This window comes from Neolamprologus brichardi, chromosome 3 (genome assembly GCF_056152115.1).
Source record: "Neolamprologus brichardi isolate AB-2024 chromosome 3, ASM5615211v1, whole genome shotgun sequence".
Taxonomy (NCBI): Eukaryota; Metazoa; Chordata; class Actinopteri; order Cichliformes; family Cichlidae; genus Neolamprologus; species Neolamprologus brichardi.
In genome coordinates this window covers 31,860,513-31,881,648 of record NC_142106.1, presented here as the reverse complement: position 1 = coordinate 31,881,648, position 21,136 = coordinate 31,860,513, and the positions used below count along the sequence as shown (strand labels likewise).

Here is a 21,136-nt window from a genome sequence, read left to right as displayed (position 1 = left end):
AATTTTTCATCCTTTTTTTCCAAAAGAAGGGAAGAAAATAAAGTGACAGACTCCAGCAGGTGTCTCTCTTTCTTACTCACTTTGACCAGTGGGGGTTTATTTTGTGTTTAACTTATCTTACACCTTTAAACACAACACATGCTTATTAAGATATCTCCAATGAGACTGTGTGTGTCTCCAGTGTGGTTTTGTTTCAACATTTAGTCTGCGTCCTTCCTGTGTCTGACTTCCTGCCCTGCTCATGAGTACTTTGATGTGGCTTCAGTCAAAAATAAAGTTAATTTACCAACACAGGGCAGAGATCTGCATTTGAAACAAGTATAGTTGTCTTTGTGTGTGGCATGAGCATTTCTCAAAGTTTTAGCACAGCATGAATTAGGCAGCATGTATCCTTCCACCTCAAAACTCAGATCATAACCTGGACCTAAAAACACCTGCCAACCAGTCCAAGCTTAAACGTGATGCTGGAGAAAGCCTGAGAGAGGACCATGACTTTAAACTGCTTCAGAATAGTGTGAATGCACTTCTTTTAAATATGTGAGCACAGGTCACCACATCCCATAAGTGATCTAATACACAAGAGCAAAATGTTTCTGTAAATCTTGTTGCAGTGAAATGAAAATATAAAATCTGTTCACTTTCATTGTTTTTAATTAACCAACTTAATTCTTTACTAATTGTGATTCATGTCTTGAACTTAACAGAGATACTGTATTAAAAGGCCAATTGCTGTTCTGTCCTGAGCCTGATTCGGCTTCAGGTTTATTCATGTTAAAAGTGGGTTTTCCTCCCTGTTGCCAAGTTCTTAAACAGCTGTTAGCCAGTGTGCGTGTTGCACCCTTGCTAATAAATCCTAAGTAACGGACTAAATGACGAGAATTTCACTCAGAAAAATTGAAATCCTGTTTTATGGGATTGTCTATGTCAGTCATGTTGTTTAGCTAATTGCTGAGCATTGTGCTCTGAATACAGTTATCTGGGTGGATGAGCTATTTTTTAAAAATTCAGCTCAAGTGTTGCCCATTGGTCCTCACGCATTTGGCCTTCTGGCCTGTGTGCGCATAACAATCACCTTGAATTCTTCATTGGAAGAAGTCAAACAGGGTTTTTAAAATAAAAACAGCTGTAATATGAAACAATACTTTTTTATTAATTAAAATGAGTTGCAACATAAAGCATGTGCCTCAGTCACTGCACTGATCTGCAACATTCATATCATCATTAAATTAAGGCTGTTTTCCTCTACCGATGTCAGATAAGTATTCCTTCATAATCTCTATTCCACTAGTGCCTGCCATTCTGTTCTGGCTTATTGGACCATCTAATGTCATCTCTATAAAGCACTTTGGTTAACACTTTATTTCCAGTGTTTAATCACGTCTAGCCCGTACCTGATTGTCAGCTCTGTCCGTTTGCCTCTGTAGTTGCGGCACAAATCATTATTTAATGTATTCAGGAGACTTCTGCTCAGGTTCACGCTGAGTGTTTGCAGAGGTCCAATCACTTAGAGCAACAGTAACAACCTGGGTGGCTGCGAGTGTGAACATAAACAATCAAAAGTGACCTTTTGAAAGTCAAAACAGTAACAATGAGTCTGCACGTACATGAGTGAAGCAGGTGGAAAAACAAGGGAAGTCTAACAGTGCGAGGCTTGTCTACACAAACACCCTGTCCTATGTCATACAGTGAATGCTCAGAGAGAGCTGATAGCCTTTCAGTTTGTTAAAGCTCAGGTTCATGGCAGTCTGTGAAAAGAGTAGACGACAAAATCATGACTGAATTCTTATTAGTGCAAAATCTTTCCTACTACAACATTCAAAGCAACGACTCTAGCTCTCTCTGTACTACATCAGGCAGTACCGCTACCTCAGCCAAACCAGACCTGCTCTGCAGGCTTGGTGATGACTGCTACTGTGTGAGCGTGTGCTTTTAGTTTGCTCCGGGGTCCTTCCAGCCTCCGAATGTCTTCTCCAGGTGGAGGGCCACAGCGAGGGTCAGGTGGTCCTGCAGCTTCCCTGCAACGACCTGCACGCCCAGAGGCAGACCCTCCTCACCCACACCCAGAGGACACTGAGTCACCGGCAGCCCCAGCATGTTAATTATACCTGTGTATGGAGAAAAAAAAAAAAAAAAGCAAATGTCTTAATACATGGAATAAATCTTTTTAACAGCCATAATCCAGAAATAGCAACTTCGAAAATGACTGTCAGACCTAAATCACAGAGTGTCCAGGATGTAAAAAGGTTATGAAGGCTCCCACAGTTCAAAGTGCAAAGTGATGTGACTGAAAAGTACAAAGGATAACCTGCACACAGACTGCAAAAGTCCAGGTGCAAAAAAACAAAACAAAACTGACCACCAAAGAGCTTTGTGTATTCCTCACTAGTACTGGTTTGGATCCTCTTGTGCCTTCAGACCTGCTTTAATTCTTCATGGCACAGATTCAACAAGGTGCTTGAAACATGACAGCGTCACACAGCTGCTGCACATCCATGATGCGAGTCTCCCGTTCCAAAAAAAACAACAACAAAAAACAAAAAACGAAAACAAAGTTGCTCTACTGGTGAGTAGAGGCCGTGTGAGTACAGGGAACTCACTGTTATGGTCAAAAAACAAGTTCGGACCTTTCTTTGTAAATGATTGTGTGGGAAAGTCCCAGCAGATCAGTGGTTTCTGGATTTTAATGGCTGTGATATTAATTGCGATGCTACTATGCAGATGTTGGCTGTTAAAATAAGATCAGGTGAGAAGTGATACGCCACTGACCGGTGTATGAGAAGTCGAAGGGTCTTAGGAGCGGGTGGTGGTGTTTGGGGGCCACTTTGGGGTGAGAGGGGTAAAGGAAAACACCGTCAGCACCCAACAGCTCATCCACCTCCTTCTGCAGCTTCTCCTTCATCTGGATGATGGAGGACGGTGTTTTGGACATGTGAGTCATCTCGATCAGGCCCACACCTGAAGACGTCGGTTCACAGAAACTTTAAATGCCATTTATTACTTAATCATTTTTATATATAACAGTGTTTTGTTTTTTTAAATTTAGAGCTACTATTGAACACTTTGGAAGTCTGTATTGCAGCCTTTACTGATAGCAGCGAGGGTGTGGTCTGATCTTCCTATCATCCACTTCAGCAGCTCCCACAGAGGCCAAGCTGGTCGTCCTGGTTCTCCCATCAACTCAGCAAACATCTGAGGAGGCTGGGAGAGAAAAAAAAAACAAAACAAAAAACAAAAAAAATTTCAGTTCTTTAAAAGGTCATAGAAAGGACACAGACTGTATTACTTCTCCATGTTCTTTATTGCTTCCTTTCAACCACGGTTGCTATTTTCTGCTGACAGACTGTCCAAGTTGTCATCATTATCGTGCCAGTAACCTGCGCCTGTGTGGCATCACTACACGAGGCTCAGGTTTAAAGTTAGTAATGATTTATTAATTATTGAGCACCTGAAAACAGCAGAAGCTCACAGGCCACAAAAATGTTCCCGTCATGAAACCACTTCAGTCAAATATCACAAAAATGGATGTCAGGAGTAGAGAGTAGAGTGGCTGCGTCACTAATCTTTGAGTGACAGCTCTAAAATCTTTTTGGGCTCCCTGCACTGCAGTGATGCCACTCTACTGCCCACTTTGTAAAGACGAGTACACTGGTCCCTCGTTTTTGCGGGAGTTACGTTCTAAAAAGAATCCACGATAGGTGAAATCCGCGAAGTAGCCAACTTTATTTTTTACAATTATTATAAATGTTTTAAGTCTGTAAAACCCACCACTACACACTTTATACACTTTTCTCAGACAGGCATGAACATTTTCACACTTTTCTCTCTTGTTTAAACACTCGAAGTTCAAACCTTCGTAGAAAAATAAGTCCAGTATTATAGAATGAAACCAAAGGCACCCGCGGTTGCCTTTGACAGTGCAAAACGTTTCGTCGACATGTGTTGTGTTTGTTGGGGAGAAAACTTACAAACATACAGTGCAGCACTTCAAAGTCACACTGCTAGAGATCGAAGATTTATGTAAATTTGACAAGCTGAACGCATTCTGTACTGTACAGGAGATGCAGCACGAGATTGACTGACTACGGTCAACAGCCAATCAGGACACAGAAAAAAGTGCAGTAAAAAAAAAACCAAAAAAAAAACCAACCAACCAAAGCATGCAAAATTGTGCACACACACAAAAAAACCCCAAAAAAAAAAACCAAAAAAAACCAACCACACAGCGAAACAGCGAGGCCGCAAAAGGTGAACCGTGTTATAGCGAGGGACCACTGTACAACCCAACAGGTGGGTGTGAAATGATTCATGAGTCAAGGAAAGAAGAAAAATAGTACAGCCACATAACTTTTGGGTTTTGGTTGCGAAGTTTACCTCACTGGTTCTTATGTGATTCAAAATACAGACAAGATACAAATCTGATCTGAGAAAAAGTGCAGAAACTTATTTTTTGGAAAAATGCAGAAACAACAAAGACTGGAAACCAGTGTTTCAATACTTAACTCTATACTGGGCATTTTGAATTAGCTCTCTTTAACTTGGTACATTTAGATTCCTGAATGATATTGATTTGGTTTAAAGAATACCTAGTTTACCCATATTTTTGTTCTTGGACTATACCAGAACCCTTTTATGCTACAGTACTTGGAGACCAGAGCAAAACAAAAATTACTGCAACCATGTCCACTGAAGTTGCAGTGTTGCCTTTGAAAGTGTTGCTTCAAAGACGGGGACCGGGTCTGTGATCACTCATCAGCTGGTGTCTTCAATTCAATCTGTGTAGCAATATGTCAACTAACTGTGATAAATCAGAAGGAATTGCAAATCTGTTCCTCTCTAAATACACTTCACATTAACTAGTTAGAGTCCAGAACCTCAGATCTGAAACAAGTACCTCCATTGATATTTGACGTAGGACGGTGATTTAACCTCAATACAGCAACCTTGCTTTTATATAAGAATAAAACTAGAATACAACCAATTAACAACCAACTGAGTTGAGTCTCATATTACAAAGAGACAGATTAAAGACGATGCTCAACCTCTGAATGATCAGATGATCACTGCAACTACATGCAACCAATCACTGAATGCTCTTATACTGTGCCTGAGAAGACCACATAAGGACATCCCCTTACATCACACAGAGCCAATAGTAGGAAAAGAAGAAACTCCATGGCCATGTTCAGTATGAGCATCCAGCACTGTGACAGTACAAGACATAAAATAAGGAAAAGCATAGTAGGTTCACTTTAAGTCAAACTGGTGTTCTGCATTAAAGTAGAAAGTAGCCGTAAACTGATTGTGACTAACTCACAGCCTGGTAACAGAAACGTTTCAGATTAGCTGAAGAGAAATGCGTGGATGTAACTATGTGGGCACATAAATCTCTTCCCAAGCACATAACTCTGAGTTAGTAACAAAAACTGATCACATTGTAAAGCTTTACATTTTAATGAGGAGACCTGGTTTAATGCGAGGCGTCTGCAGGAAATCTAGATGCTGGTATTGTCCTCTGAAGTGGCAGAAACATTACTGTGTGTGGGTGTGTGTGTGTGTGTGTGTGTGTGTGTGTGTGTGTGTGTGTGTGTGTGTGTGTGTGTGTGTGTGTGTGTGTGTGTCGTGCACAGGCAGCTAAACAGATTAGGGGACCATTTCTGGGCAGCAGACTACAATAGGTGCTGTGACTAAGACTCAGCCTGCTTTCTCTCTTAGTGAGACGTGCCTTATTAGCTGGAAAGTCCTGGCAACAGCAAGAAACCAATGCCTGTTTCTCTCCCTTGTCTTCATCATTCACCCGCTGACTCTTTGTCTGCTGTAAAGTTAATGTTCTGGACCTACTTTGCCCTCCTTGTCAGGAAGGGCCATGTAGGCGTCCCAGATCTCGAAGCTGTAGCGGAGCTCAGGGAAATGCACTTCTTGGACTTTCACTCCGAGGTCTGCCTCCAGGCGCTCGGCTACCTGTGGAAGACCACACGAGGATTTAAAGTGTAAAACAATTCCTCCTAAGTGTGTAGGAGTTCTGCAACAGACAGGGAAAAACAAAACAAAAACAAAACGCACCTTCCTCTGAATGTCTACGAGCTCTTTGCTGACGGGGGTTGTGAGAGGAGAGCCGCCGTCATGAGGGATGGTGAAGAACCGCAGCTTCTTTAGGTCGACCTTTGTGTTTAAGGACAACCTGTGAGCACAAGTGGAAACAATCAAGAGCACTGCTGAACTACTGTAGCTAACAAACATAGTTGGGGTTTGGTTGTGTTGAGTCAAGATTTTTTGTGACAGAAATCTATACAATTCCTTGTAATTTTGGACCATTTGATAAACAAATGTGTCCATTATGCTGATGTAAATGAAACCTCGAGATCAAGTGCTGACGTTATTACAGCCCTGGTAAAACCTTGTTCGCAGGCTACCCAAAATACCTCTCTCTATTTAAATGCCTGTATTATGTCTCTGTGAAGGTTCTCAGTCATCCAGGTCATCGTAGTCTAAGGAGCTTGCAAAGAAAAGCGTCTGAACTTCTTTAAGTTGCTTGAAGACGTTTCACCTCTCATCCAAGAAGCTTCTTCAGTTCTAAGGTCAAATGGTGGAGAGTCCCAGATTTAAACCCAGTGGGAGTTTCCCCCCACAGAGGGACAAAAGGACCCCCTGATGATCCTCTAATCGCCTGAGCCAAGGTGTGAAAATGGGTGTAGGTCACAATCAGCCAGAGTTTCGGGTGAGCTCACTGTGAAACCTGGCCCCACCTTATCATGCGAATTCCTGAGGTCAGATGGCCCAGGGTGTGAGTGGGCGTTAAGGCGTCTGGGAAGGGATCTCAAAACTGGATTATAGATGGCAGACAGTTGGTGTCGTAAACCACCGCCTCTGTTCAAAGATGGTTGCTCACAGTGGACATAATGGCTTCTTTGACTTCTCTTTCAAACCATCTGTCCTCTCTGTCCAAAATGTGAACATTGGCATCCTCGAAAGAGTGACCTTTGACCTTAAGATGCAGATGGACAGCTGAGTCTTGTCCTGTGGAGGTGGCTCTTCTGTGTTGTGCCATGCGCTTGTGAAGTGGCTGTTTGGTCTCTCCAATGTAGAGGGCATTCCTCGCTGCACTGTACAGCATACACCACATTGTTAAGTCTGTCTTTTGGCGTTTTGTCTTTCGGGTCTGAGTGTGTTGCTGGGTCTGAAATGCACCGGGATGTCATGCTTGGAGAAAACTCTCCTGAGTTTTTCTGATACACCGGCTACATAGGGGATGACAATGTTGTTGCGTCTGTCTTTCTTATCCTCCCTCGCTGGTGTCTGATCTTCTTTTCTGTGCCTCTTTGCTGACTTTATGAACGCCCAATTAGGATAGCCGCACGTTTTGAGTGCTTCCTTTACATGTGTGTGTTCCTTCTTTTTCCCTTCAGGCTTAGAGGGAACATGTTCTGCCCGGTGGTGTAGGGTCCTAATTACTCCAAGTTTGTGTTCCAGAGGGTGATGGGAGTCAAAGAGGAGGTACTGGTCCGTGTGTGTGGGCTTCCGGTAAACTTCGATGTTGAGGTTGCCATTCTCTTCAATGTGCACAGCGCAGTCCAGGAAAGGCAAACAGTTATCCTTTGTGTCTTCCCTGGTGAACTTGATGTTTTTATCCACAGCATTAATGTGCGCAGTGAAGGATTCCACTTCTTGTGTTTTGATTTTGACCCAGCTGTCGTCTACATATCTGTACCAGTGGCTGGGTACTCTTCCTTTGAAAGAGCCAAGAGCCTTCCTTTCCACTTCCTCCATGTAAAGGTTGGCTACAATAGGTGACACGGGGGAGCCCATGGCACAGCCATGTTTTTGTCGTAGAAGCCCTCGTTGTATTTGAAGTATGTAGTGGTGAGGCAGAGGTCTAACAGTGTGCAAATCTGATCGGGTGTGAAGTTGGTCCTGTCATCCAAGGAGCTGTCTTCTTGTAGTCGTTTTCTGACAGTCTCCACGGCCTCCGTGGTGGGTATGCACGTGAAGAGAGAGACTACATCAAAGGACACCATGGTTTCATCTGGATCCAGGGTAAGTTTCTGGACCTTGTCGGTGAAGTTCCCCACGAGAGGTGCAAGGGTGGTAGCAAGGTGTTTTGCAATGTTATAAGTGGCTGAGTTTATGCTACTGACTATGGGTCTGAGTGGGACAGCTTCCTTGTGGATTTTAGGAAGTCCGTAAATGCAGGGTATGGCATCCCCTGGATAAACGCGGTGATATGTAAGGCGGTCAATGATTTTGTCCTTTTCAAGGTCTTGAAGGCAAGCTATAACTTTCTTTTTGTAGCTGCTTGTGGGGTCTCGCTTTAAGGCTTCGTAGGTATTGTTGTCACTGAGGAGAGTAGTGATCTTCGTATGGTAATCTGTAGTGTTTAGGACCACGGTGCATTTTCCCTTATCAGCTGGTAAAACAGTGATGTTGTGGTCTTTGCTCAGGGAAGCGACGGCCTTCTTTTCTTGTATTGTGAGGTTGGACGGAGGAACTTTGGCACTGGAGAGGGTGGCTGAGACTTTCATCCTGAATTGCTCTGCTTCTGTCTGTTTCTGTGGCTGTGATGAGGGTCACTATGGGCAACTGTTGTGGAGAAATGGCAAAATTGAGCCCTTTGGCTAATACTTTCTTTTCAGGTTCAGTGAGATTCCGGTCTGAAAAGTTCTTTACCCATTTCTTCTGACTGTCCTCAGGTGTGTTTTCTTCTCTGAGTTGTGTAGGTTCAGAATGAGGACTGTGTGTTTTAGAAAGCAAGGTGTGAAATTTCCTGTGTTGTCTTTCTTTTCCTTTAGAGTGAGCCTTGTCCACAAACTTGTAAACCTCTCCTAAGATTGGAGAGGGTAGAAGGGACTCTCCGCCATTTGACCTTAGAACTGAAGAAGCTTCTTGGATGAGAGGTGAAACGTCTTCAAGCAACTTAAAGAAGTCCAGACGCTTTTCTTTGCAAGCTCCTTTGACCTGTATTATGTCTGCCATCTCCTGCGTTTGGCTGCACAAAAACAAAGAAAACTTCAATATTCTTTAAATGAAATCAAAATTATTCATAGTTACTGAGTTGTTTTATTTTAGGTTGCTCTCACAACAGGTGAGCCAAACTGAGAATTTTTATAGCGAAAAGAAAAAAAAAAAAAAAAAATCATAACAGTGACATCAAGTTGCTTTATATTGTAGGGTAAAAAGTAAATGGGTTGGTTCTTATGTAGTGGGTTTCTAGTGGAGCACTCAAAGCACTTTATACAAGATGCACGTAATCATATAAGCACTTTTTTTAAGTACTGTCTATTTCTAACATTCACACTCCAATGGATGCATCGATGAGCAACTTGGGGTTCAGTATCTTGCCCAAGAATACTTTGCATGCACACTAGAACAGCCAGGGATCAAACCACCACTGTTCCACTTAGTGGATGACCTGCCTCATCTCCTGAGCTGCAGCTACTCTCTAAGCCTTAAATATATGAAAGATATAAGAATAAGGAATTGAATATATTAGAAAAAAAACCCCTGACAATCACAAAACCCCATATGAGGAAGCAATTTGAGGCAGTGGGAAGGAAAATCTCCCTTTTAACAAGATATGGTTGGGGGGTGATGGGGACGAAGAAGACAAAAGACATGATGTAGTTAGTTTAACATCGTGGCCAGGATATTACATTTAAGCCAACATCAAAAATCCTCTTATGTGCGAGCAATCGTCAGTCAAATAAAATGTAAGAAGTTTAGGAGAGTATAAAATGTTACTGCGTGTGGATCGTTATCACGTCCATGAAGCACTAAAAAAAAAAAAAATTTGCACCGAGATAGCTGGATGCATTTTATGGACACACCCACATTGATAAATTGATAGCAGATTAGGGATATGAAACATCTGCTATCAATTTATCAATGTGGGTGTGTCCAGTTCTCACACACACACACACACACACACAAACACACACACACACACACACACACACTATATGCTTTAGAAGGCCTGCAGCCTCTTCTAAGTAAGCCCCAGTTCTTACCTTGGCACCATAAGAACTGAATTTGTGCACGAACACAGACTGCACACTGTGTCACTTATACATGTAGATAAATTAATACAAATAAATAAAAGAATTAACACATTAGCCCCGAATTACACTCAGATGAAGCAAAAGCAGCAGGGCCTTACATGTTAACTCTGGGTCCGGCCATGATCTTGAGCATAGGCAGAAGGTCTTCAGCGTAGCGACACATGGGACCAGAGCTGAGGTACTCCTCCTGCCTGCCAGAGGAAGGAGGGTACTGGTTCTCACAGGACACGACACCTAAAGGAAAAGTATTTTTTTCTGTAAGCAAAACGCTGTCATACACGAAGACTTCAATCTGATTTGGCGCAGTGGGTAACAGCTGCTCCTTAAAAGTTTCTGACCACCAGATGAATGTAAAACCCAAGCCTTTGTTTCAGTCACAGCTTGTTTGCTTGGTTTGTGAAGAGGGCCCAGATAACAACTAGTGTAGAAAGCTTTAATGCACAGTTTAACAGCGCTGAACAGAAATCTCCTGAGACAAACCTGCCTGTTTAGCTCCTAAATGCTCCACTGTGTCCTCAGCTGGGCTTTAACTGTCACTGTGCTATGCGAGCAGTTAGCTGTAAAGTTGTGGGCAAAGCTAAAAAGTAGTAGAGGGGAGCTGCAGGCACACATGATAATCCTCTGGAGGTTCATGTCTATGAGTGATCCCTGTCACATTTTTTTCCTCATTAACTGCTACTAGCCCCCCCCCCCAAAAAAAACAAACAAAAAAACCCAAAAAAACCAGAGCTACAACATTAGCTTATGTGGGGTTATCAGATTCACAGCCAATGTCTTTTACCTGGAGTAGTTTTATGGCCAAATATTCCATTGAAGAAACAGGGCATACGAATGCTGCCGCCAATGTCTGAGCCCACACCGATGACTGAACCTGCCGCTCCCAGTATGCTGCCCTCTCCCCCTGAGCCCAGAGGAACAGGCAATAAACGGTGAGAGAGCAGAGATAAGTCAGTGGAAGTGGACTTTATCTGGACCATTATTGTCAATAAAAGTCCTCACAGAGTCAACAAAGTACGTTTACCTGCAGATACGAACATTTGTTTTTGAGAAAAATGGCAACATAAAATGTATTTGTTCATTAAATGTATGAAATAAGCAGTGTTACTATTATAAAAATAAAGCAACTCGACTAACGATGGTTTGGTTGCAGATTTTATGGTTAAAATTGCCTTAAAAAAAAAAAAAAAAAAGCAGCTCACAGAGGATTAGTGTAGTCTTCACACACAAAGACACAGAAAGAGACATCACAAGGTTTTTAGATTTTGTACAGCTCTGCACACAAGACATCACTGAACATTTTCCACATAAAATAGCATTCAAACAGACCTGAAAGCAGGGAAAGGTAAAAATAAATAAATGAGAGCACCACAGCCAGAGCCTCAGTAATATGATTAAAACCAGGACGACTCCTGGGAACAAAAACAGAAGCCAGCAAAAAATAAAAATAAAAAATTCAACTTTGTCTCAACACTGGCTGCTAACCTGAGCTTCCTCCCGGTATCCTCTCCAGGTCATACGGGTTGTTGGTGATGCCATAGATGTGGTTGTGCGATTCATACCACATGCAGAGCTCGCTTGTGTTGGTGACACCCAGCGGGATGGCACCCGCTCTCTTCAGCAGGGCCACAGGTGGAGCGTCGACTGTGGCCACGATCCCTCGCCTGGAGACCAGGCCTGTAGTGAAGGGCATGCCTGCAGAAGGGAGACGTGTCACATGTGCAGAGTGGATTTGCAGTGACTAATTAAAACTAACAGCTCTGCTTTTCCCTCAGCATCATTTTTATCTGATGGAAAACGTTTCTGACTTCTAGTTTTCTCCTTCAGTGAACAGCAAGTCAAAGACCAGACCTGAAGTTTGAAAACTAACTACCACAGTAAAACCTTCTAAGAGGATTTACAGCGCTTAAATGCATACATACAGTCCAAAGTGCGTGTGTGGACTGAGACATGTTAACAGTATCAAATACTGAGTAAAACTGAGGTCACCTGATGCAGGTAACCACAGTAAAGTGTCAGGTTTCACGCGGCTGACGGGAGATTAAATTTCTGGAAGTTACCCTGGAGGGCATAAGACTCTTTCACAGAAAGTGGGACTCCTAATAAAGGCAGCCGGTCCTCCAGCACTTCCTCTCCTCCAGTCTCCTCCTCAATCAGCTTATCGACCTGAGCCGCCTCCTGGAGGGCAGCAGCAAACCTGGACAGACAGAAATGCAGTTTACGTTTACTGACAAATTTAGAGGGAAAAGGTTTTGACCTGATGCTAGTACAGTATGAAAAAGAGATTCACCAAGCTGATTATAGTGTTCATCATGCAGGGAACATGTGCCTTGCCATGATTTTTGACCATATTTGCAGGGTGGGCTGTCGTTTTATAAGCTATTGATAGCAGGTGCGTCCATTAACTATATGGGTGCATTGTAGAAACCTGCTAATTAGTTAATTAGTAAATCTCCTAACCAGGAGCATAAACTTCTTGAATGGTCCGTTAGCACAATTAGCCATTTAGAAATCCTCATTATTTATGAGATAATGGCATTAAAAAACACGAAGACAATCACCACAGTCGGGAGTAGCGCCTGACAAATGCAAGCTTTTTAAGACCATTTATTTTGTATATTCTGATATGTTGGCTGTTTATTTTCTTTAGGACATATAAAACAAACTTGTTATTACTCGTTATGCTCCACCCAACTCTCCTCAGGTCAGCTGATTATTGTTTCGGTCTTCCAAAATCGCATGTTGCTAAAAGGGACGTTAGAGAATGCCCCTGGTGGAAAAAACATGCAACCTCAGCACTTGTCACATGGATGAAGGGCGTTTCTCCTGTCTTTGTTTAATTTTCCTTTATAATCTTATGTAACAACTGATCCAGATAGACGGACAAATAGCTAATATCAGACGATCATGTTGGCCCATTGACAAATATTGACTCAAGAGGCCCAGTTCAAAGGCTCAAAATAAAATTGTAAAATGTCAAATTACAGCAGTGCAAACTGTGCATTGTATTGTCACTACAATTACATGTTTTCATTTGCTGATAAAACTTCAGCACTTAATTATTTTTTATATTTTCCTCACACTACCTTTGCACATTTACCCACAGCAAACGTGATGTGACACAACAGATACACATCAGGCACTGCCAAGGGTAAACACCATGTCTGATGGCATTCTTCAAGGCTGATATATTGATACAACTTCATTTTTGTTTCATTTCTGAGTTGAAGAAAAAAAAAAAGCCTCACATCATCATACCCTGTGCTGGGCCAGGAAAATGTTTATTTCTGTCTTCCTGTCAATAAAATAATCAATGACTGGAGCTCAAGAGCACACTATCAGACATCAGGGAAATAGAGATGATCGTTTCTTGCCTGTCTTTCACAACAGCATTCACAAAAGGGTTAACTTCCTGGATCCTGTCAATGTAAGCCTGCACCACCTCCACGCTGGACACCTGCAGGGACATAACATTTAGACCACGTAAGGACATGTTATGGTTCATTACAGAAATAATGTCACAGAACAGGAAAACAAGTCAAACTGAGGGTGAAACTTGAATATGATTTGTCCTAAAGAAAAAAAAATTAAAAAGGAAATAAGGTTTTGACATCTGTGTCTTTAGGGTGGATTATAAAAGCTGCTTCAGCTTCTCTACAGCTGCAAGCCGCTTTGCAACCCACAGTTCCTCCTTTCAAGTTGTTTCTGCTACGTCTCCTGTCACTGATGCTCTCCCAGAATCACAGACGCTATTAAAAAAAAAGGAGGAAAGCTACAGTGATGTGTCATTGAAGTCTGTAGCTGAGCACTTAACATCAACATGTTTTTTATGAGTGAGCAGTGGATGTGCCAGTGACACTCCACACTTATTGGCTAACAATTTTGATCAACAAGCTGTTAGCATTACCAGGGTAATCCTTTCCTACTCTTACAATAACCATAAACTAAAAAATGGATTTTATGTTTTATTTGTTTTACTGAAACTAGTAACTGAGACCGAAGGAAATTATCAGGAAATAAGGTGTTTACAGAAGTGACCTCTGTAAACATTGTCAGGCCAGAAGTCTTCTGTAATCAGTGGAATCGCCCTCTGCTGGTCATTAGGAAGAATGCAGGTTTAAGGCATTAGCTTCATTTTTCCTGGCCAAAAGTTACATCCATCTTTTATACAGGTTATGTCCAAAACAGGGCCCTACCACCAAACATCAAGCCTTCTGTTTGATATAGTTATCCAGAGTGAATTAGATTACAATAAGATACTGTAATCTAAAAACAAAGGGGCTCTGTACAGGAAAGGTCATTCAGTAACAGCCTGTTTTTTCCCCACCCCTCAGTAGACTTGGTGATTTCAGTGTCAGCTTTTATGCTACTGTGCGGTGGAGCAACTGATGCAAATAGACTCAATGAGCTCATCAGGGATGATGATTCAGTCCTGGATACAGAGGAAAGCACTTAGTAGTGTGGATGATGCCTCTCATCCCCTGCACACCACACTGGAGTCATACTAAAAGTATATATGTGCACGAAAGATGCGCGTTTCTCAAGGTGTGACCAATGAAACTCTGTCACTGTAAAGAGGTTTAAAGACACGTTTAATTCCTGATATCTTAATATAAGACAAAGAAGTGCAAATAACCATACATCTCAGTTTTTCTACATTATAAAGAAATGGTGCTGTAGTAAGCAGTCTTTGGGCTCAAATTATAAGAGATTACTTTAAAATTAAAGACAAGGTTCTAGTAGGTCATTGCCCAGACCATCCTATAATTATAACACTGAAGTTTTTTTTTTTATTTATTCACAACAATTATGTGAAAAAACATCTTCTGTTAAATGTTTTTATATTACTTAATTACTTTGGTATAGCATGAATGTCACAGAAGCTGTAATCTGTTAAAAATACTAAAAAGACAAAATGCATCAACCCCCCCCCCCCCCCCCCCTCCCATTCCAGAGCCATGCAGTGCATGGCTGGATTGGAGTCTTTGCCTGGCCAATTCTGGCCCCAGACCCTTATATTTGACACCCCTGCTCTAAAGTGGATACAAGTTTAAAATTAAAAAGGAACAGTCTTATTTGGGGTTTTTTGGTTTTGTTTTTAATAAATCATTGAAAACTCTCTCTCCTCTCAGGGCCTGCAGCTCACAGCAGCTTCACGGCCCAAACGGGTGTCCCCCGCCCACACCATGGGAACCCCTGCTTCCTGCACTATTGTATTTTTCTTTTTTCTTTTTTTTTGTTATCACTGAGCAGTCTTTCCTAAAGATGTTACTTTCTTTTATCTCATCCCATCTCGGCATGTCTGTCCAATAGCTGTTAAAACATTTGTGAGTAACTCATTAATCAGCATTTACCGCTCCAGCGCCACATGAAAGCAGCACCTGCACATGCGCCATGTGTGCATTCCAATAAAACCTGGCAACAAGTACAAGATTTGTTCACCTCCAAGTTCCACACATCTGTCTGGAGCAAAGCACAGCCCGACAAAAGGCTGCTCCCATTCTGGCTGTACAGGCAGCACAGGTGTGTTGTTATTCCACAGGTGTTACTGTCTTACTGTGGGCGTGGAGACTTGGGAGCAGAAAGCAAGCGTTGGGAAACCGTCCCTGAGGAGCGGACCAAGGTGCTTCAGCTCCAGTGATTGTAAATAGAAATAAAAATGGAAATAGAAGCTAAAGAGGGGATATAAGAAGCGGAAACTGACAACGCATGACCTCCAGATTTAACAACGGCTTATGTGCGTCTAAATCAAACTGATATGAAGATGGTTAAATCTACTGTGCTTGGACCAAGTGTTAAACAAACACACACCCCTCTCCTCCTCCAGCCGGGAGGTCTGACCGGGTACACACCTCTTTTCGCCGGATCTTCTTGGCGAGCTGCGTCGCCGACATAAGCAGCAGCGGGTTTCTGACGGGCGGGAGCTTCTTCCCGGACAGAGCAGGTCTCCGAGGGGAGAAGAAGCGAAAAACGATGACGAGGACCCCTGTGACCGCCTTCAACAGCCATACCTGAACTCTTTCCAGCCGGCTCAGAGCCATGTTTCAAGCGCGTGAGAGGACGGAAGGTCAACGGCTGGTCGACCGCAGTCAGAACACTTCCTAGCTTACAGCAGCCGATTCTTTAATATACACCCGCGAGACAAGTTAGTGACAGTTAGGTCGCCACCGGAAATGAAGCTGTTGCTTTCAAAACAAAACCATGACCTCGTTTTAAAAGTTACTAAAGTGAGTTTTTGGAATTTACTCAGATTTCCATCTTATGCTGCTTAATACAGTATTCCACTACTTTCCAAACAGTGAAGAGAAAAATGCATAATATTTCCTTCTGCTTCAGTTAGTCCTTAGTAGTTACTTTCCTGGTTGATCAAATAAGTAGTTTATGTACCTCAAGTACGACTATTCAGTGGAGAGTTTTATTAGTCATTCACACTTATTTGGTGATACTTTTTTGTTAAAAAAAACATTCATTTTTAATATATTGTTATAAAACAATATTACAAGTGTTTTCATTTTTTTTTTAATTCTGCACAGATTATTGAATGTTATTGACTTTTCATCACTTGTACACTGTTATTTCAGTAGAACTGTGATGTAATTATTTAACTGACAGCTTTTTACTACTGACAGTTGTCTGCATATCAGTTTTTACTTCTATTAATAATTGTTTTTAAATTACCTTTTTTGTTAAACCATAATGGGATTATTAACTAACTAGGTTAACCAACTTTTCCAGGAGCTTTTAACTGTATCTCATAATCTGCATCAGCAAACAGCATTATTTTTACTGAGTGCATTACTATGCAAAAATGCATGAAGTGTGATAGGGTCAGAGTACTTTGAATCAGTTGTGTGGCGGAGACGTTTTATTTTGAAAATTATTACCGGAACATAAAACAATATATTGTGGTTTACCTGTCAGTAACCTATGCCACCATTCAGGGTAATTAAAGGTAACGTTTAACTAGGAGTGTAATGTAAATGTGGTTGCGTAAATTACTTGGTTGTGGCTGTTAAACTAGTGCCTGCAAAACATAGATAGCCTTCCATTCGATGTTTGCTGCCCAGTATCACTTGTTTATATGAGTTATAAGAAAATAACTTGGATTTTGTGAACAAAGTTTCTGATAAAGTATAGATACAGTATGATATCTATACTTAACAAGATGAAGATACAGTATACCAAGTACACTGTATCTTGAACTGTTCTCCATTAGTATTTAGTATCAGTACTGGAAAGGTATCAAATTTCAGGCCAATAAGATGTTTGAGTTAGTATCCAGTATGATTTGAAGGTGGGGCATCCTTTTCTGTTTGTCCTTGTAATCATATTTAGAATGACATAAACTGTAAATCTAAAAGACGTAGAGGCAGGTTTATGAAGTTATTTTAAATTTTGCATGCTCAGGAATCCAGTTTTTGTTTTTGTTGGCTCACGACAATGTTTGGCGATAAGGGCTACTTTTGAGGGCAACTTTGATAACAGTGTGTTTGTATGTAATGATATGTTATTTCATGTATTTGTGCATATTACGTGTGCCAAAGTCAGAGATTAAAAGTGAGACAGTGGGATATTTTTTGTAGTATTTCAGCATTTAGTTAGCCCTACAGAAACCAAACCAGCATTAAGGGAGTGACGTTGTTTTTAAGTAGCAGGTAATTTCAAATGCAGCGTTTCTATCAGTTCAGCAAACATCAGCAAACACATAAACAGTTTGTGCGCAGTTTGTCTCACAGTGTGTTGCTAACTAAAGGTCCGGTTGCTGTATTTAACAGGGAGAGAAAAGCAAGAGAGCCAACTTCACTCGGAGATGGAGAAAGATAAGAAAGACAGGGCAGGACAGGAGAGGACAACGAGAGGTTAGATTTAAAAGTAAGGAGTGCTCATTTAAAACTTACATGTAAGTCTTCATGTTTTAAATCAGATATTGGGTCTGTTCAGGCGACATTATGTTTTCTCATATTGTGAAAAATGCTGCAGAACAAACCAAGGTGTTATTTAAAGGCTGCATGAAAACCATCTGCAGGTTAGTGCAGGATAAACAGGTTAGTTTGCTGCACAGTGAAGAATTTAAAGTAAAGAACAGTGTGTGACTGGTACACAGTGGCTGTGGTTTCATGGTCAGAGTTAGGTTACATCAAGTGTAGCAGAGCTCCATATGAATTTTAGCCGATGATGCTGAGATTCATTCACCAAATTCCACTTTCATATCAACTTTATACCTTCTAGAAAAAAAGAATTAAACCGTATAGCATCAGTGTAGAGGAGGGTGAAGTGTAGAGGATGGAAATCAGCCAGGACAACTCCTGAAACATCTGCTGACATCTGGTTGAATTAACTTGTGTAAATCCACAAAGTGCAGCAGGTCAGCTGATCACAGCCTGTACACTGAGAAAATCTACTGGAGCTCTCAATGGAAATTATTGTGAGTTATGATTCTTTTCCCCACATTACAACAAATTTTAAGGTTCCCCCACCACCCCAGAAACAACAACAAAAAAACCCCATGAAGTTAAGCAACCATCAGTCAGCAGCAGAGGGCAGCATTGTTAAACATAACGAAACCTCTTGGCTTAGCAATTGAACATGCAGAGCACATACCAGCAAGAAAAAAAAATCCTTCTGCAATGCAGGTCAGTGGGTTAGTGGAGAATCCACAGAGTCTGTTTGAGTTTGTGTCTCACTGCACCACCGAAACTGTTGAAGAGCCTCGTGTGAAGCTTTGTTTGGATTCAGCTCCACACAGACGTCTTTTATTTTGCTTCATTTCACTGTTTTGCATTCAAAATAATCAAAAGAAAGGATAAAATTAATGATGATATGCTTCATTTCAAATGTCTGTAATCTGACTCCACCGCCTCCTTCTACATTACTTCAGGCAAACCACTCTGATTATGTTTCATACATGCAGGCTGAAAATATTTCTAAAAATCTGGTAGATTTATTGAACAAATTCATATGTTTAGAGATTTAGCAGGGCCACGCCTGACAGGGACTAAAAAGAGAGAGCATATTTCTCCTGTATTGGCTTCCCTTCACCGGCTCCCTGTTAAATCCAGAATTAAAATTAATATCCTGCTCCTCACAGACAAGGTCTTGAATAATTAGGCTTAAAACGTTAGTTTTTGATAAAGCATATAGTTAGGGTTATATCAGGTAACTCGTGGAGGCTTTCCATGATGCACTTCCTAGTCACTCACTTTTTTACACACCTCTCTGTCTCTTTTGTCCTGTCTCCCTCACCTCACCCCCAACCAGTGGCAATATAATCTTCTTCCTGAGCCTGGTTCTGCTGGAGGTTTCTTCTTATTAAAAAGGAGTTTTTCTTTCCCGCTGTTGCCAAGTGCATCCTCAAAGGGGGTTGTCTGATTGTTGGGGTTTTCTCAGTATTATTGTAGGGCCTACCTTACAATATAAAGCTCCTTGATGCGACTGTCATTGTGATTTGGCACACAAATGCCACATTAATGCATAAGAACCAGTTTGTACTTTTACTGATGCGTCCATATTGATAACCTTTTTATTTAAGATTTTTTTTACATTTTTTTTGCAATTTGACATTACTGACATATGTGGAATGAACAACAAACCCCCCTAAATGCACAGCCATGCATCCATCTGCTTATCCGTTTAGGGTCGTGGGAGGCTGGAGTCTGTCCCAGCTGTCACAGGGCGAAGCAGGGTACACCCTGGATAGATTGCCAGCCTGTCACAGGTTAACATGCACATATTTGATTACATTTTTTAAATATTTTAATTCACGGTGATCCTAGCACTGAATAGATCACCTTTGCAACATACATCATATTTCTATTTAAAGATAAACCATAACAGCACCAAATCTTTATGTTAGTTTGTGTGTTTTTTATGTGAATTAAAAGCCTGATTTGTGCATCTGCAGTGTGAGGTGTGTGCAGGTATCATTACGGTGAAAAACATCATATTGGGGTTTGACCCTGTGCATAAAAGGAGTATGTAATCAATCATGTCCACACAATAGGTGCACCACCCTGCTGAGCTATTTATTGATCCTCTTCCATCAGGACAGACCTCCATGGTCATTTGTAAGGAGCTGAGTTCACTATAACTTCTGTTTGCATGATTTGCGTGCTTTAAAACTCTGGAGCTTTTTTGCGTGCAGACTTTGACCTACAGCCAGTTAACCCACATTATAGCTGAGACCCAGTGTGTCACCTTCAGCGAATAAGCAATACTTTCTTTCGGCAGGATGACGTGACGGTCACAGAATAAAGGCATAAATGTTCCTTGACGGGTACACCCAGTCTAAAAAAAACAAAACATAAACGTATCACAATACCAACCGAGTGGAGAAAAACAGACAACCTGATCACCTGTAAGGTGACACCTGAGGCCCAGACACAACTGCTGGGCATGTAGAGACAAGAAGGGAAAACCAGGGGAAACACACAACTGACGGCGCTAATGTCTCTGTGTAAAGCTGCAGGAAAAATGTGGCCCGCAAAGCAATTATAGCTGCATTTAAAGTGTGTATAATTTTCCGGTTGCAGGGAGTGTAGCTTGCGGTCTGCCGTGTTTTAGGAAAAACCTTAAAGGCTTTGTTAATGCACGCCTTCGGGGTAAAATGATATGGGGTCAGTGAACAACACAAGGAAGCCTTTGGGTGCTTTTCCATCTTCTTTCCTGTGTCTGCCGACATGAGATATCCACCAAATGCACTCTAGCTGCGGCTCATTACTGTGACTCTCACAGTTTACACACAATGGAAACAACTCAAGCAGCGCCACCTATTACAGCATCCAACCGACAGACGCCAGCTGATAATGTTAAAGCCTCTGCTTCCGGATAAATCAGACAAAGCATCGCCCAGACGTTTAATTTTTCTAATGAGATCACAGACGTCAAATCCAGTCATCCTTCACCGGACAGTAATTTACTTTACAGTTTGTTTTGAAAGGAGCACTTTGCTCTCATCCACTTTCCAGCACCTCCACTCAGCCCTGGAGACCAATGCAAGCTGATCTGGCTGTCCCTCGGGGTGCCAGAGCAGAGTGTCTGCAACTGTTATGCCTCTAATGGACAATTTTCATTATTAAAATGACAAGTATTTA

General features: G+C 41.6%; 1 protein-coding gene across 1 annotated transcript; it reads right to left on the bottom strand.

The window, feature by feature from the left end:
- Positions 1 to 39: 39 nt before the first annotated feature.
- On the bottom strand, positions 40 to 16,186 carry faah2b (fatty acid amide hydrolase 2b). Its single transcript, XM_087836700.1, has 11 exons — positions 15,899 to 16,186; positions 13,421 to 13,503; positions 12,107 to 12,243; positions 11,532 to 11,741; positions 10,831 to 10,950; positions 10,148 to 10,283; positions 6,061 to 6,178; positions 5,839 to 5,958; positions 3,087 to 3,198; positions 2,767 to 2,955; positions 40 to 2,105 (listed from the first exon to the last, which is right to left on the bottom strand). The coding sequence occupies exons 1-11, from the start codon at positions 16,085 to 16,087 to the stop codon at positions 1,930 to 1,932; spliced, it is 1,590 nt and encodes a 529-aa protein (XP_087692826.1). The 5' UTR covers positions 16,088 to 16,186; the 3' UTR covers positions 40 to 1,929.
- Between the last annotated feature and the right edge of the window lie 4,950 nt (positions 16,187 to 21,136).